Source organism: Megalops cyprinoides, chromosome 1 (assembly GCF_013368585.1).
Source record: "Megalops cyprinoides isolate fMegCyp1 chromosome 1, fMegCyp1.pri, whole genome shotgun sequence".
NCBI classification, from domain to species: domain Eukaryota; kingdom Metazoa; phylum Chordata; class Actinopteri; order Elopiformes; family Megalopidae; genus Megalops; species Megalops cyprinoides.
Window position 1 is genome coordinate 30,247,281 of NC_050583.1, and position 17,558 is coordinate 30,264,838.

Here is a 17,558-nt window from a genome sequence, read left to right on the forward strand (position 1 = left end):
GTTCCTCGTGAAAGGCTGGGGCCAGGCGTGCCGGTTTATGTTATCGGTAAAACCCGAAGTTACATTTAGGGCTTATTGCAGGCCCAGCAATAAAGATGGAGTTCATGAGCTGCACTTCATTTCCAGAGAGCTGGGGGAACGAAATGGAAAAAGAGACGAGTATTCACTCAACATTTCAATCTCCGTGCGTAACCCTGTTAAGGGGGTGCATTCCGCGAACAGGCCCATTTATGCCTACAGTAGGCACCGTCTGGGCTCACACATAAAGCACAGATAGACAGGAAATCTGTCCTTTATTCAAAGAATAAAAGGAAAAAGAAAACAGTAAACTTCCAACAGAATTACAACCGCAGTGCATTACTGTTCCTTGTTCATAAAATATTTTTTAACTGACAAATTAATGCATCTCATTGATTTAAATCTCATTGATTTAAATCTCATTGATTTAAGAACACAATTTAAGCCATTTCATGTAAAAAGTTCAAAGAGGGCTGGACACAGTCTGACAAGCACCAGACTATAGTTTCTCCAGTGTTTGCTATTGATCTTTGGTGAGAAGCTGTGAGAACCCTCTGTCTATAAGTGATTGATTAAATGCGCACTGTATTTTCACTTCATTTGTACTGTGGTGACAGTGGTCATTTCTTTTATTAGCTCTTCAAAACATAAAAAATCAATGAGTTGTACAAAAAAAAAGGTAAGTTGAAAAAAAGGCTGTGCCTCTGCTCTTTTACCCACTGTCACTGATGTTTAACTGAGCATCATTTAAGTGCTTGATCTTAAGACATGAGGGGATACATATGAAAGCCCTCTAACTTTTACAGATTTGCATTGCTTCATTGTGTGAGTCATCAGGCAAAGTAAGAAAAATGTGTCTGCCATAGCTGATGAGGAAAAATTCGCCACATCTTTTTTAGTCCAGGATCGTCACCGCAGCGTGAACTGAAATTCCCTTAACTTATGTTGGCTAAGCAGTTACCTGACATGCAGAGCCTTTTCTAACAGTGTGAATCCAGGGATACTTTCATGCTATGAATTTACTGAGGCTTTGGAGACGTCCATTGACAGCAGTGGAAAACCAGCAGAGTTTAACTGTGTGTATTTGTGCTGTGGAGAATGATGTGTTAACAGGGTGGTGGATTGACTTGGGTATTAGAGACACCATTCTGAGGGTAGAACTTATGAAGGAGCAAAGGGTCGTACAGGTACAAGTCACCGGCTTTCTTCTGCTCAACACACATGGTTACTGAGCAGCACAGGCATAACAGACCAATCCATTATGCAAACAAAAAAAAGCTAAATGTCTGGATGTCTGGACACTTAAACTGATGGCGTTCAGGTTGGGAAGGAGGTATTGGTGGGCAGGACGCAAGCATCATTCCTAGTTTGTTTCCGTTTCTTCACTGGTACTCACTGTTTTCCGAGAGCTCCAGGATGTAGTGCAGGAGGGGGCTGTTACCATCGAACGGCCGGACCCAGGTCAGGTCCACTGTCCGGCTGTCTGTGGCGTTCAGGCTGGCCTGCAGGTTCCGAGGAGAATGGGGCAGTTCACTGTGAAGGGAAAAGTAGCGCAGGAATGTGACGACTGGCCTCTTCCCAGCATCACCGCTCACCAATCCAGCTGGCTGCTCGCACGGACCCGAGGGGCCTCAGTTTAGCTTGTAAGAGATGCTCCCCGAAGACCACTGAACCTTGGATCGTTGGCCATTTTGTTTCATTTATTTTTATTGAATCTAACACGCTCAAAAAAGGGATCTTATTCACAATTCAACTCCTCTTGCCAGTGGTTGGAGGCAGGTAGGAGGTACTTTTCTGTTGAGCCTCAGTCTTTATTGATTGGTTTATTAATTATTTCTGTGGGAGAATAAAACCCTGCTGTGGCCTAATGTCAAGCTTTGCCAGTTGCTTCAGAAAGTAATTTATTTTCTCAAATTAATGCCGTGGAGAGCATTAACCCACTTTGTGTCTCAAGAGTTCAACTCTGATGCTTTGCTGTGATCGGACTTAAAAAGTGAGAGTTCATGAGACTTGCAAGTGTAATGATGATAATCCTAAATCTGAGCTCTCTTCCAGATTGGGTCTTGTAAATGTAGTGGAGAACTCCGTGGGGAGACCGAGAGGATGGCAAATGAAACCCTCTCGAAGTATGGCTGGGTACGTTCTTATTAGCGGTGATACAAACATACTTAACCCAACCTGAATAATAGATGAACCTTATGCTTGAAGAACCCTCTGTGCTGAACTGCAGAGCTCTAAAATATATTTTAATCATCCAGGGAAACAATGTTTGGTTTATTGTCTCTGCTGACAGAAAGCAATATTTCAGTGCCTTGCACCCTTAAGATTTTATCCTGCTAAGCCATACATAACCTCTTATTTTACATAATTAAAAAGAAAATAAAGTGTAATTCCTAGGAACTCCCCCCACACACCATTTTAATCCTAATAAGAATTTTCATATTTAATTCCGATAGAGTTCTAATTTGCTGTATAAATATATTATAAGTGATTAATGCGATGTCTACCTGCCTGAGCAAGGCCTAACTCCTCAGAGCTACAGTTTAATTAAAAAGTATGCTCTCCAATAGTAATTATTAATTTATGCAGCTGCTCTGTGGATATGACAGAAATCTTTTATTAAAAAGTGAGGAAGTTCCTCAGAAGTAAAGTCCTCGCTGTCTGAAACGGCAGGCAGCGAGGCTTGATTAGGCACGGTGACGGAGTGAGCCGGCGCTTGGTGAAGCAGGACTGGCTGCCCGCAAGAGCTGTGGGGACCCCCTCCAATGACCTGTGCGGTACTCCCTAGAGACAGCCCTGAGCACTCGCCAGAACACACACATGCATACACAGCCGCCCACACTACCATCCATCTTCTGTGACACTTCCATTCAAATTCCCCCACTACCACATCCACCCTCACTACCGCCCACCTTCCCACACTTCCATCCACACTCCCACACTACCACACACACAGCCATCCCCCTTCTTCACGTCCCTCACCAACTCCCACACAGTCTCTCCAATATCACTTCAAATAATCAAAACACCACACCTGTCAAACTACGCAAATTAGAAATGGTGGATACTGCCAATATGATGGCATTATCATTTTTATATCATTATTTGTATATGATATATTATTTTTACATATTATATGTATCCCAACAGGGAGGAGAATGTGAACGGTGCATACAGAGGTAATGCTGTTTCCTGTTTTAACAATAACCCCATGCACAAAGAAAGACATGTGGCATCCTCCAAAATAATTAAGCCATCTTTGGAGGGTATAAATACATAATGCGTGCTTTAATGGCTTAAACCTGTCATTACAGCACAAAATAATAACACAATTGGCTGGCCTAGGGTACGGCTCATTATTTAAACAGAGATAAAAACAAAATCAATAAGTAAATAGATGGGAATGAATGGAGCGAAAGGGCATATTTTTCACACTGCTGGTTTTCTATTACAGTGACCTGGAATGTCAGGGCTGGAGGAGCACGCAGCTATCACAGCCCTGGCCACGGGCTACTGCCCCTGCACAGATACAGAGGGATAAATAAAAAAGGTCAGCACTGATATTCTCTCTGTGGAGACGCACTTTACCAAGCCACTACGTTTAAATTGAATTCTGCAACTTCAAATTTGTTGTACAAAATGCTTCTTTTTTTGAACTCCAGAATCCTATCTATATATTTTCATTCCTTTAAAATTTGGGGGACATAATAAAAAACACATATATATATATATATATACATATATACATACACATACATACATATATATTTATAGAATGCATTTATCTTTTTGCAGAGCAAAATTTTAGCAGAGCATTGCTTGCAAACTCAACCTTTTCCTCATTTTGTGTTCTGATTTACCGGCCATAATGAATAAATACACCTCCCTGCTGGCATGAGCAGATCTTGGAATAAATGCACACCTCACGCTCTCTTACGGTGCTCACTGAGATGAACACAAAAGGGCCGATGATTGAAAATAAAACACAGGTTACGAACCAGGGACCAGGCTTCTGAGAAATATTGTAATTACAGCCAGGTTCTTTATTCCACTCCACCAAGGGGAAGTGTAATACTGGAAAGACTGATGAAAAAAGGGCCCAGCCTCCCTGCAGTGGAACCATTGGCTCTGACCCCATTGCTGCTCCGAGAAGCAGAGCTCAGAGCTGTCTGCCCCCATGTGAATGTCAGTTTGAAACATAAATTAGGGAGTGGAGTGAGTGGATATAGTGCTCCTGAACCCACGCTGCACTGGAAATGAAGCCTCCAAGCACCGTCTGCCTATAATGGTTAATAGACTGTTTCACTGTTACCTCGGAGAAATCACAAATTTAGTATGCAGTAATTAGCAATTCTCTGCTAAATTAAAATGAGGCACACTAATGTATAAGAAAGTAATAAAGGAAATCAGAGATATTCAAAGAAACACGACAACGGAGACATGATACGAGAACAGACACACCAGCGGGGGTAGGGTGAGAGAGAGAGTGAGAGAGAGCTAACAAGAGAGCGAGAGAAAGAGATAAAGACGAAGGAAGAGAAAACTATCATGTGTAAGATGTGTGATGATATAGTACGGTGTTCTGAACTGGAAAAGAAAAAAAGAAAAAACTCCTAAGCAGCCACATCTAATATGCACATCCATGTCTTGGTAAGGTTGAGGGCAGTGGAAAAGCACTCAAAAAAGTAAAGCCTGACCCTAATTGCCTGATCCCACTCTGACTCGACTCCAAATTGCACAGACAGGATCATGAACATTGCCATCCGCTAAGGGATCGTCGTCTCTGTTCGGAGCTGAAAGACTTACATGACCTCCAGGCGAGCTGACTTGGAGTCGTTGCCGGCCTGAGAGAGGACCTGGCACGTGTAGTCCCCGATGTCCCCCGACCAGGTCTGGCTGATGTGTAGGGAGCCCTCCCTTATGCTGATGCGCCCCCCGCTGGTCTGGCTGACCACACTGCCGTCTTTCTTCCACACAAACCTGGAACATGGACAGATGGCTCGATCTGTTAACTCTGCAGGATGCATAATTCTGGGGCGCTTCCATTTAATTGGTTCTGGGAACAGACAGTGTTTCCCTATGTGGCCACTCTTTGCCTGGGAGTAAGCCGTATCCTGGCTTGATTAGCCACCAGGTCCTCATACAGTTTTGCGGTATTAACCTGTGTGTCTAATTCTGCAAATGTAATTATTATATTGAGTAGGCCTTTGCTTTGAAAATAATCGTATCATCCACTGTGGAGCTGGATGGTTACCACAGTGAAAGATTTATTACTCTGATGACCTATAAGATGAAAATAACAAAGAAAATACCAATGCATCAAAATGCAGAAAATCATGATAGCAGATGTGCAACGCTACCTTTTTTTTTCATGCTGAAAACATGTCAATAACATGTTCGGAGCATGTAATTCAGTTACACAGCACTCAAAGCCAAGAATAATGTAAAAGCATTTAGACATTTCTCTTGGCTACCGAGGCTGATACCAACAAATTCATTTACCAGCAGAGGTTGGTCCACACAGACACAACTTTGCACCTTGGTAATTCAGTGCAAATACAGCATACTGTCCCTACATTGCTAGCGGAAATGGCCCACCTGACGGATACTCTGGGGTCATAGGTGGCCCCACAGTCCAGCACGGCTGTCGTTCCTTTAATGACACGCTGGTCCTCTGGGGGGTGGGAGATGGAGGTGCGACCTGGAGGGGACACAATCAGGGAAACCAGTCACCTGGGACACAAGTCACATGACAGACCAGCAAATTGAAGGGAAAAGGGCAGACTGCATCTTAGTCTAGACTGACTATAAGAAAAGAAAAAAAAAACTGACCAAAAAAGTTTCTTTTTGAAATTTTAACTAGAATCTGTGTATGACTCCTTTTCTCTTTTCTTTTTCTCATACTTTCTTATCTCTGGATAATCTGTAATCTGTAACATCAAAGGGCAACAACACAAACACGAAATACTTGAAACAGCATGAGGCTTTGAGATATGGCTGCAGTAAAGAGAATGTGTAATTTCACTCAGTTAAAAAGTGGGGGAGAAAGGGTGCACTCGCTATAAACATTTTCTGCGATTTTTTTTTATTATTAATTTGTCTGAGCAACAAACGGCATTATTCACAGTCTTCTGCCCCATTAAGGGAGGGAATTGCAGCTGAAACGCCTTAGAAGATCGCTGCTCCTTCGACTTACCACTTACATCTTGTTAAGAGGAGAGTTTAAATGTAGACTGTGCTTGAACAATTCAGTACATGAGAGCATAAACAGCTTTGTAGCTAAACGAGGGGCATATTCAGAACACTTGTCTCCCAAAAGCTGGAGGGCGGGGGTGGGGCCTGCAATGAACTGTGTGTAGTGTGCTGCAGGAAGAGCAGTGTGTCTTACTCCAGACGGTAAGGGAGGCGCTGGCATTGATAACTCCCTCTGAGTTGGAGGCGTAACAGGTGTAGTTCCCAGTGTCCTGGAGAAAGATGGGGTTCACCTGCAGACCCCCCGACTCCAGGAGAGTGAAGCGTGGGATTTGGACCGAACCACTAGCCAAAATCTGAGGGCCTGCAACAGGATCACATACACATTGTCTCAGCAAGAAGGGGTATAACATAGCGCCAGCCTGTTGTGTGACCCGTTCTGAATGATTTTCCTAGCTGTTTAGTAGCATCCCAACGGGGATGTGCCAGTGTGCGTCTCTCAAATGATGTTTAATAACTGAGAATGCTTTGGCAGTCAACTAATGAACAGAGCAGTATTTGGAAATAATGATTTTCTTTTGCATCTAGGGATTGTCTCAGTAGTGGCCTATCAACAATAAGAATCACATATACATACAAATACATTAAAGTAACAACGTCTTTATATTTTTCAGCTATTAATATACAGCTATTAGCACAGGGACATTTAAACAAAAACATGACTATTTCACACAGTTCTACGTTATTACAGATATATACCACAGCCCTCCTTTTTCACATTTAGACAGTTTGGCACTCACTGCAGCAGTCTGGCTGAGGCCTTGCTCAAGAGTACAGCAGCACCTCGCTTGATATTTGAACCGGCAACAATGTGCTATATCCCCTACCACTATACCACATTGCAGTTATATGCTATTACATATGATGTGATGTATTGCCTATACAGATATGAATTCATGTACATGTGAGGAGTGAATTGGATGCATAGCCTTTTTCAGTAAACAGGTTAGCACCACAAGACTATTGCAGAACAACAGAAAAAGTCAATGAACCAAAGCCGTCTGCCATCAACTCCAGTTGTGTGAGATGATGGATGTTTTGAATGGTGTCCTTAAAGGGAGGTACCTCTTTTCCAGGTGACGGCAGGTTTTGGGGCTCCAGAGGTCTCGCAGGTGAAGACGGCCACTGTCCCATCAGTTGCTGTGATGTCAGAGGGAGCCTTTGTGAAAGCAGGGGGCACACCTGCAGATCCAAGGTGCAGACGGTCATCGAAGTGTCAGACTCACATGATACACAAAAACAATAACAAAAAAGGAGAGTATGACGTTGTTCTTAACGCATAAAAGCTTTTCCATCCTTCTAGCCATAGAAGGACCGAGGGAAAACAATCTGGTGCTTGTGGACCGATCAGATTTAATAGACAGAGAAATGACGGAATGTGCACGCAAGGCTCGAAGAGAACATTGCTTCTTGACCAGAAATGGCATTAGAGGCTGAGAGTTCATCAATGGTTATACCTTCATGAAACACAAAACAAAAGGTTCAGAATAAACTCTATTACATCTTGATTCTCACCAGTGGCTGTAGTGAACAGCCATGTGTTAGCCACGCTATCTTTTAATGGGGATCGACCAAGCTCATTCTGAAAGCTTTTGAACTCTCTAAGATCTCTGTGTCTGAAAAAAAAGGATGTGGAGAATCAAAATACATTCTGAAAAAAAAATCTAATGCCCAAACACAGCATGAGAGCTCATTTTGCCATACCAGCTTGAACTAATGTAATAAATTGCATCGAGGACATTCTGTGTTTGAAAACAGAACACCGCATCCTGAATTTATGATTTATCTTTAAAAACAGAGAATTTTATTTTTCATTTGATGTAGTCTGCCTTAAGTATCTTTAAATGAAAGAGGCTGGTTCCTTTGGCAGTCACATTACTACGTGCACTGCAATCATATAAATCATCAGTGATCAATTACCAGAGTACAAATTTGCATTGGTGAGCATGATGCAATGTGAAAAACACTTGAGTGTGGGAAGCTATAGCTATATGGAGAGCGGAGAGCATACAGAACAAACAAGAAAAAAAATAAACACAAAAATGATAAATAATTTCAACTGCACCTCCGAAACACAGTGAGGTTCAGAGGTCTAGTGCTGCCGTTTTTCAAAACAAACACGACGCTGATTACTGCACCGTGCTCTGTGGTTTATTCATAATCTTTGGTCATATCTGCCTGGAATAAAGATAAGCTAGAAAATGAGGACTCTGGGGAACGGGCAACATCCCTTGGTTTTAATTACACTGGTCAATAAAGTGTTTTCGAGTTTGAGACGCACAATCGATGAATAACCAAAGACCATGATTCAAAACAAACCCAGAACAGTCGATATAACATCTCTCTGTACTGGAGAGATGACCACTAGTGTTTCTTTTCATTCTTGCTCATGTCTGTGCTTACGAAAGGCTTACCTACTGTGAGAAGCAAAGTCTGAGAAGATCACCTACTTTCTGGAAGCAAAGTGTTTAAGGGGAATTATTCTTTTCGTTCTTTGTCAAAGGTAGTAAATGAGTCGCTCCTTCCTTACAGTGGAAAAGGATGCCAGTCCCCCCTGGACTTCAACAAGATCAAAGTTGTTATGCAGCACCTCACAATTTACATCAACAAATAGAAAGTTGTGGCAAAACTTGTGTTTATTTATTAACTGAAATTGTTTGAGGTGCTACAGCAGTTTGGGAAGACAAAATAATGGAAAAACCAAATGAAAAAGAATTTGTATTTTGAAATGACTAAGTCATAATTAAGAAGGAGTCTACAGGTTTCACATTAATGTCAATATGAATTACTAATATGCTTCTGCTGTTAAAATCAGCACTTTAATATGTGAATTTCTAAAGCAACACTGAAAGATCTAACAGATTCTGAAAGAGGTCAAATAGCTGGTGCTTGAATTGCAGGTGCGTCAGTCACAAGGAAAAATTATTTAAAGTGTCAAGGGGAACAGTGGCAAAAACCATGACAGTATACTCCAAACAAGAAAAACGTGTATCAGGAAAAAGGAAAAGTGGTTGCAAGTCAAAGCTCACTAAAGGGAACAGATGGATACAAACACAAAACAATAGCCTCGGAAATGACCACAGAACTGAATCTACACCTCAACTTCACAAAACTGATATTTTTGGTTGCCATTCACAAACTGCTTATAACCAAGGCCAATGTGCAGCAACATATACCGTGGTGTAGAATAAAATCTGGACCTCTGAGCAGTGGAAGAAAGTAAATTTGTCTCATGAGTTGTCTGTTATTTTTCCTCCTACAAATGGATGGTTAATGTTTGGAGAAATCAAAAGGAAGCTAAACGGATTGAGGGGTGATGTCATGAACACCAGGATGAAGTCAAACACCTTCCATAGCCTCCTCAATCACCAGATCTAAACATCATTCAACCTTTAGGGGACATTCTAGAGTTCAGTGTGTATTTCTACCTCCTTCAGTTGTTAAAGAAGTGGAGGTTTCCTTCTTCAGGAATGGTCCAATGTCACACTAGAAACAGTTGATGAGGTTGGAGTGAATGTTGAAAGATTTTGCACTTACTTGTGACAACAAGGTTAGTGTGAGCCTGGATTTCGCCGGCCGAGTTTCTAGCAAAGCACTGGAAGATTCCAGCGTCGTTGGGGTGCACCTTTCGGACCTGCAAGCCCATGCTGGACATCACCTTGTAACGAGGGTTATTTAGCTTACTGAGAGGCACAGAATCTTTGTACCATTCTAGTTTGGGCATGGGGGTACCTGCAAGCACAGATATGAGAAGCAAACACACATAAGAATAAACTAAAAATTAATAGACAGGATATGAAAAATACACTTAGGAAATAAATTAAGTGCAGCAAAGGGTAAAAGAAAATGATTCAAACCGTGAGTTAAATTTCCCCTTTACTTCTTGTTGCTTTCAAATGATGTCATGGGTAATGTTGTGTAATTTTAACACAGACACTAGTACACAATGGTAATGCACACCAAAAAAAAACTTTTCTGGTATATAATAACTGACTTAATCTCTACCACCATTTAGTCAGCATTGGGTACATAAAGAGGGCTTGTAAGTGAACTGACTAAATGTACAGTTTTCTCAGCTATCTGAACAGAATTAAATACAAATAAGAACATTCAACAAAAAACTGGCATATATTTGAGAAAAGACAACCTTAAAAATTACATTCAAGAAAGCCCCCACAGGTAGCAACACCATGGATATTTTGACTACAGATCAATTTAATTTTCTAGAAAGCTGGCATAGTAAATAATGACATTGCAGGCTTTATTTAAACATGGGAATACATACGATAATTAATTGCAAAAATATACTCCCCATATAGGAGAAAAAAGAAATAACTGCTGCCACCCGCTGTTACAGTGTGTGAACTACCATACAAGCAATGCTGACCTGGGAGTGAAGTTAGCTGTAGTGACCATAAACCAACCTACAAGGTTGACCATAAACAAACCTACACAATGTTGTTCAAGCTGAAATAATGTTGAACCATTACAATAACTCAATCATAAATTCATTTGATGTTGTTTAAATATATTTTCAGAATGTTACTTCCCTTGTGCCTGAAACTTACTATAACTGCATACTTCCCTCTCCTACAGAGGATTTTAACAAATGCACAGTCTCACGGCTAAATCTTCACCGCCTCTACAGAGTGCTGCTTTGAAAGTAAGCTTCAGGGAGAAGCTCTAAACAAGCTAAAATGCTGAAATAACAAAAATATCACCATCCTCAAAATACTGTGCACTGCAGAGCCAGGTAAGCTGTTTATGCATCAGAGACCCACAAAGCAATTAATTGTGATATTCAAAAAGCACCAAACAGCCCACTCCCCTGACAGGGTGCTATAGAGAGTTTGTCTCTGGATGGCAGAGATACTTTGAGGATGTGCTTTGGTCCCAACTTCTCAGATTCTATTCCAGAAATAGAAGAAAGTGTACCAACTGTTTCAACTGTAAGGGACAGTATTTCAAGTAGTCAATACTTTGGTAGTGTCCCTTTAATGCAAAAATTATTAATTGATTAAATGTTTCATATAAAAATAACTTTGAAAGGCAGTTCAAATCAAAATTAGCTGGTTTCTATGTGACATTAAAAGTGTGCGTTTGGTAAGCAAACCTATAACGTCCTGGCAGATTTTTTTGTCTTCATTGTTTTTTTTAAGAATATTTCTGAGGCATTAAATAACCTGGGCTAATAAATGAGTGGAAAATATCATTAAGATATGAATATGTGTTTTCATGTCCATGATGAGGGAACATTGTTGAAATTTTTAATCTATGCTATAAATAAATTCTAATCTCAGAGCCATTTGCCTTCTATTCCCTTTTATTTGTGTTTCATAATCAACTTCTTCATTGTTCATCTTGGGGGTAGCTGAAAGCTTAAAAACAATTTCATGTCATTTCAAGTCATATCATTCATGAGGGCTTTCATCACATTCCAATAATGCTAGCCATATCTGCTAGTCTTGCCAGACTTCTTCCATGGAAACACAATCACTCTTTGTTGCAAACATAATATATAAGCTCTGCAACTTTTCCAAAAAAATAGAAATAAAAGGTTACTGAAACTGTTGTGTATCGATTGCTTTTAAGGCATTCATTTCTGAGATGGAAAGGGCACATTGTAGGGCACTGATTGATTACAGTTTGTATGGTAATGCAGAAGTGTTGTGTACTTTCAGCCAGCAGTCCCTGCTTCTCTCTGGCATAGGAGCAGAGTATTATCTGCATTAGTAAATGAAGTTCTCTGGTACCATTACTGTTGTTGTATTATTCACTTGATTAGTAGACAACCTGGGGCAGCCTGGGCAACTTATGTATCGCACATTTGAAATGTTATGCATTCATAGAGCTGGACATTCACTAGAGTCGTTCAGATGAAAAGTGCACAACAGCCCACCTATCCTGATGCCACATTGCCACCCTAACGTGTTGGCAGTGCCCTCTAGCAGCACACACTCCAGGAGGACAGAGGACTGTGTGTGTGTGTGTGTTTTGGTGGGAGTTTGTGGCATGCTCAGTCCCCGGAAAAGGTTCTGTTCTTCAGACAGAAATGAGTACTTATAGCTGCCCTGATGTAATGCCACCCTGTTTTTTCCCCTAACTCATTCATTTTGCATTCACTTCCTCTCACTGTGGTTAACTTAAAGCAAGAACCTCTCAATACAAAGCAATCGAAAAAATCAATCTGCAGACATCCTGAGGCTTTTCAAATTTAATTAAACAGGCTCAGTGTTTGATTACAAATGAATCCCGTATAGATTCACACACTGAGAGTATGAACATGGAGATATGAGTCAGAAGCTTTGGGTTAGAATTATATACTTCCACTCATTCTACTCTAAAAGTAAGTGTACAGTGTGTATATATAATATTATAAAATATAAAACTGAGACGTGGGACTAAAATTTTCAGAGGAAAAAGCACTAACATCTAGTCACATTTCTCTCTACACAATAGTCTCAACAATAAACTCCTAACTATGCTGAAGCTGAGTGGTTTCTCCCCCTCAGTCCGTCCACTACTGATAATAGTTATGTACATGTTTGATTTTTTTTCCTGTAAAAGTACAGTTGGGCAAGGCCTGAGCATCCATTGAAGCGTGTTAGTCTTGTTCTGCCACAGGGCTCACAACACTATTAGTAGGGCATTAGAGAATACCGAGAGGATCTGTTTTGGCAGGAATTCAAGACTGCTTTTCTTCCATAAACATTTTCACATAATCACAGTGGCTGTGCACCAATACATCAAAAATATACCCATGATACGACTCGTAAAGCAAGCAATAATTATTAAATCACAAGAAATGTGGCACATGTAATCAGTAAATACTCTTGTATTCCAAAGCAAGCTCCAGAGAATGCACCCTAGTTGTTTAATGAGAGAATATTAAAGGCTGGAAGATCACACACAGCATTTGTATTTCTTAATGCAACATTGTGTTTCTGTGACCTTCTGTGACCTATCACAGAATTGTGATTCTGTGACCTTACAGCGTGCGATTCCGTCAACAAGAGAGTGCAGGGGGTTCATGACCAGCAAAGAGCAGAGGCTTTCAAAATGCTACCAACAGCCTCTCTGCTTGGCATTTAGCATTATCATTGAGAAGACTGTGGTAACGGCCATATGATAGCCTAGAATATTTATACATACACATGTATATACTTATACAAACAACAACAGCTCAAACTGCTCTGCGTCACCTGACTCACTGAGACATTGGCATTGCATTTCCAGTGTTACAACCAGAGTTGTGCATCTTGTTCCTGACAGGATGCAAGCATGGTCAGCAGCACACTCACCCATTGCTTGACACTGGATGTCCACCGTTTTCTCCACCTCTCCCACAGTCTTCCTCTTGGGCTCTGCTGTAAAGAAGGGCACCTCTGTGGAAAGAAACAAACAAATGCAAAATGTTTTCAGGTGCCTTTCACAAGAGGATAACTTTGTATGTGTCGTTAATTAAAAGCTTTGTATTCAGCTCTCACAAACATCCTGTGGAGGGTATTGTTCAGCAGATGAATCGGACAGGCCTTAACCTTACCTTACCTTTTTTGTATACAAGGCCATACCTATTAACAAATAATACAGTCATATGGAGGAGGCAGCAACAAAACTGATTTAAATGTACACAGTATTATGTCATGTGTGGACAAGTCTATTTTGGGCACTTCTATGAGCAACAGAACGTCATAGAAAGACATGCTATTGAGAATCTGACATTTACTGATATTCATATTAGAGGGCAACTGACTGCTGGATTTTGCCTTAGCTGTTATATAGCTAATGGTTTTCTTGTAGCGGGTTTTCTCCAGGGAGTGGACTATAAACAACTTTGTAACAATGCAACTGATAATGGACTGCCATTAATACCTTTCAGAGTTAAGCACAAAGAGCAGGAGGGCGATGCTTACTTTGGGACACTCATATTTCAAAGTGATTTTTACAGCCTCTCTCTCAGCTTTACATGGCTACAGTGAAATGCATGTATTGTATGTTTAAGCAGGTGAATAAACACACATTCAGACATCCTGAATTGAATTCAGACAACAAAATAAATACCTGTAAAGTCCTCTGACTCACATATAATGCTGTACATAAGCCACTGAGAGCTTGCATTCATCTTCTGCAGTCACTGAAAACCAGGCACTGAAATACTATTTATTCATCATGTTATTTGCTTCTTTATACATATGTATGTGGGTTTGCCAGCCTCTAACCACACCAGGCATGACTGTCAACTTGGCCTATGAATGAATACAAGCTCTCTAATGAATAGAAGACAGGCTATACATATTCAACAGTGATTTAGTTCTATGGGTCAAAACATTCATCTGGTAGACGAATAAGTTGAAAACTGGAAAACTGGGAAATGGAGTGAAAAATCACCAACGCCTGATTATTCAGCTGATAACTATCCATGCAGTTGATAGCAAATTGTAAGCAAATTATCATAAAAAATCACTGCCTGCATACGTTGGACCACAGAGGAGACATTATTTACATATACTGATACCTGGCGACATTAGGTAGCTGCCATTGGTCGTCAAACCTTGTAAAATACACCTTGCTAATTCCTTGGAATCAAAATTCAAAAAGTTGTACATGCAGTATTTAAACAGGTTGTTAGCAGCTAGTCTGTATTTTTTGATCATATTTGACTGTAAATGTTGTTTGTCAATTTACAAATACACAATTAAAACTACATTTTTCAGATTATACCTGTTATTGATTAACCATGGGATAGCTCTGTTGCACTACTTGCTGGGACAATCAGGAGTTAAATGACTAATATGTATTTTATACACACACACACACACATATACATCTTCTCTATTCACTAGAGCAGTGAAGAGAGAATGAATGGGGCAGCATGGGATACAGTTTGGTGGTGTAGGTTAGAGGAATGCAATATGGAGCTGGTGGTGATCTCAGGTGAGACTGTGCCACTGCACTCTTGGGGAAGGTACTGACTTGCTCAGGTAAAAATGCAGCTGTACAAATGAGTAACATGGTGTACAAAAATGGTGAAACATTACACGTCACCCTGGATGAGAACATCCACTAAGAATGAAAGAAAATAATCATTAAATACATCTGGTCCTTAAATGTGAAGATAACAGGACCACAGGACATTAATGCAATTTGTTTTACTACTTCAATTTAAATGGCTGTGCAGGACATAAGTGAACATAAATATATTTTGAAGCGCTGTGCATCGGCCTATGACCTGATTATAATTGTCTTGCTGTTGTTTTCCGGGCAAATATTCCATTCAGTATGAGATGCTACCCTAAAGCCATGAAGGCTTCACTAGAAAAACGCATGTTAGCCCTACTCTAGGCAGCAATCATTTCATATGCAGCAAACCAAAGGCACACAAAATATATACAGGAAAAATGTTATGCAGGACAAAAAACTGCAGCAAAAGCAGAACATCCAGCATCAAGCTTATCAGGAAGACTGGATGTAGAGAAGAATCACAAAGATAACATATCGACACAGTGTTATTCCTGAGAACTGAGGGCAAACATAGGCTCCTTGTACAGTAATTCATTCGCAGGCAAACAATTCTTGGAGTACATGCACATGGACATCCTGTTTGCTCGAATGTGGTGACTGCTTGTTTATATTAAATTAGTTCACAGTGAAAGGAGTACAGCTGACAGCCTTTAAGCCTCGGGCTGTTTGTTGCTCCTCATCTCATATAAATCCACAGAACGAAAAGCCCTTTCCAATATTCCAAAGACAACCAAAATGCTTAAGGTCAAAAAAAAAAAACAAAAGCAAGGATAAACGGTAACAAACACTGCAGGCGAGCGATTTACACTACATGATGCATCGCGTTTAATGTCAGGCTCGTAATACCATTAAAGCATCTATACATCATTACAAACAGATACGCTTGTTAACGTGGGTTCAGTTCAGTGTCTTCTGCAACTATGCTGCTGAAATGGGCTATGAATGCATTTTCAGCAGGTGAGATACAAATGAGGGAACGACTAATATCCTATTAAGCATGTCTTCCCAGCTCTGCAGTACAGCTTGGTGCTATCAGATGCGCAGAGCTCTGCCCAACAGATGTCACTGCGGTGCATAAGCTCCTCCCCTCCCGATGGCCAGGTGGCCCGGCCCCGCTTACCTGTGACAGAGAGGAAAGCCCTAGACTCCGCCACTTTCACACTGCTGTCCAGCAGGGCGGCCTCGCACACGTACGGCCCCGCGTCTGCCGTGGTGGGGTTGAAGATGGTCAGCCTCCGCCCGAACATGTCCACTCCGCTCGTGAGCTTCGTTCCGTTCCGCTTCCAGGAAATGCTCAGCTTCTCCACGGGCCTTTTCACAAGACGGGGACCAGAGAAACTCTTTTTAAGCTCAAAGGGACCAGTGAGTTGCACCTCATTCAAGGGGTGTTTGTGTATCACAGTTTCCTTATTAGTTTGTATTCCTCCAGCCAATTTATTCTGCACTTGGCTGGTTCTGGGTTTCTCTGGCTCTGACCACTGTTGCCTCTCACCTTCCTCCAGAAGATAGCACATACTACAGCTCTGCTGTTGTCCATCTCTGACTTCTGGAGTTACATAACACATTCTGAGACGTATTCCATACAGGGCATAGTAGATCAGTAAGCAGTACAGGGGCAGCACAACATTACGAGTGGAAGGACAGACGAGTTCGACATGTGCACAAAGGCTACATTTTACCGCATTATTCAGAAGAAAACAGCACTCAACAATTCAGTGTGCTTTTGCTTCTCGACTGGTCCAAGGTGATAAGCTAAGAGCAGTTTATTCAACTATTTAGCTATTAATTAAGCAAACAAATAACCAAAGCTTCCCCCACAACATTCTGGCCTCAGTTTACCATTTTGCTATTTTAATAATAAAATGAACATTTTAGAAAGACACCCTCAGAAGTCAAATGTTTTTAACTGTGTTTGGCCCCAGTCTTTTTATTCACTTCTTGTTTTCATGGTCTCTGAATGCCACCAAGGTATTTATATTACAAGGACTCATTCCTGCTCTCCAAATGGCCATGTGATGTTTGCAGGGGAAGAGGGCTCAGCCGGTGGAGCTGATTAAAGCCGGCAGATTGCCTTGATGTGTGATGTTAGCGGGAGTGTCTGGAGGCTACTGAGGGACTGACCTTGCATTGGCCACACACTCCAGCATGGCCTCGTTAACCCCCACCACCACTGTGGTGTTCTTGGGTGGGACCACAATCACCGGAGCCATGGGGTCTGCAGGGGCGTCCGAATCTGTCCACGGGAGAGAGATGGAGAAGGGGTCATA

At 41.2% G+C, this 17,558-nt stretch overlaps 1 protein-coding gene across 2 annotated transcripts in view; it reads right to left on the bottom strand.

Moving 5' to 3' along the window:
- The window catches only part of sdk1b (sidekick cell adhesion molecule 1b), a 314,207-nt gene that overhangs the window by 68,822 nt on the left and 227,827 nt on the right, over positions 1–17,558 (bottom strand). For both annotated transcript variants that reach the window (XM_036528197.1, XM_036528191.1), the window contains 9 exons: positions 17,413–17,524; positions 16,412–16,602; positions 13,572–13,655; positions 9,808–10,002; positions 7,336–7,452; positions 6,407–6,574; positions 5,617–5,719; positions 4,825–4,998; positions 1,415–1,551 (listed from right to left, as the gene is read on the bottom strand). In XM_036528197.1, coding sequence (XP_036384090.1) covers positions 1,415–1,551; positions 4,825–4,998; positions 5,617–5,719; positions 6,407–6,574; positions 7,336–7,452; positions 9,808–10,002; positions 13,572–13,655; positions 16,412–16,602; positions 17,413–17,524 — 1,281 coding nt within the window. The remainder of the gene's footprint in view (positions 1–1,414; positions 1,552–4,824; positions 4,999–5,616; positions 5,720–6,406; positions 6,575–7,335; positions 7,453–9,807; positions 10,003–13,571; positions 13,656–16,411; positions 16,603–17,412; positions 17,525–17,558) is intronic.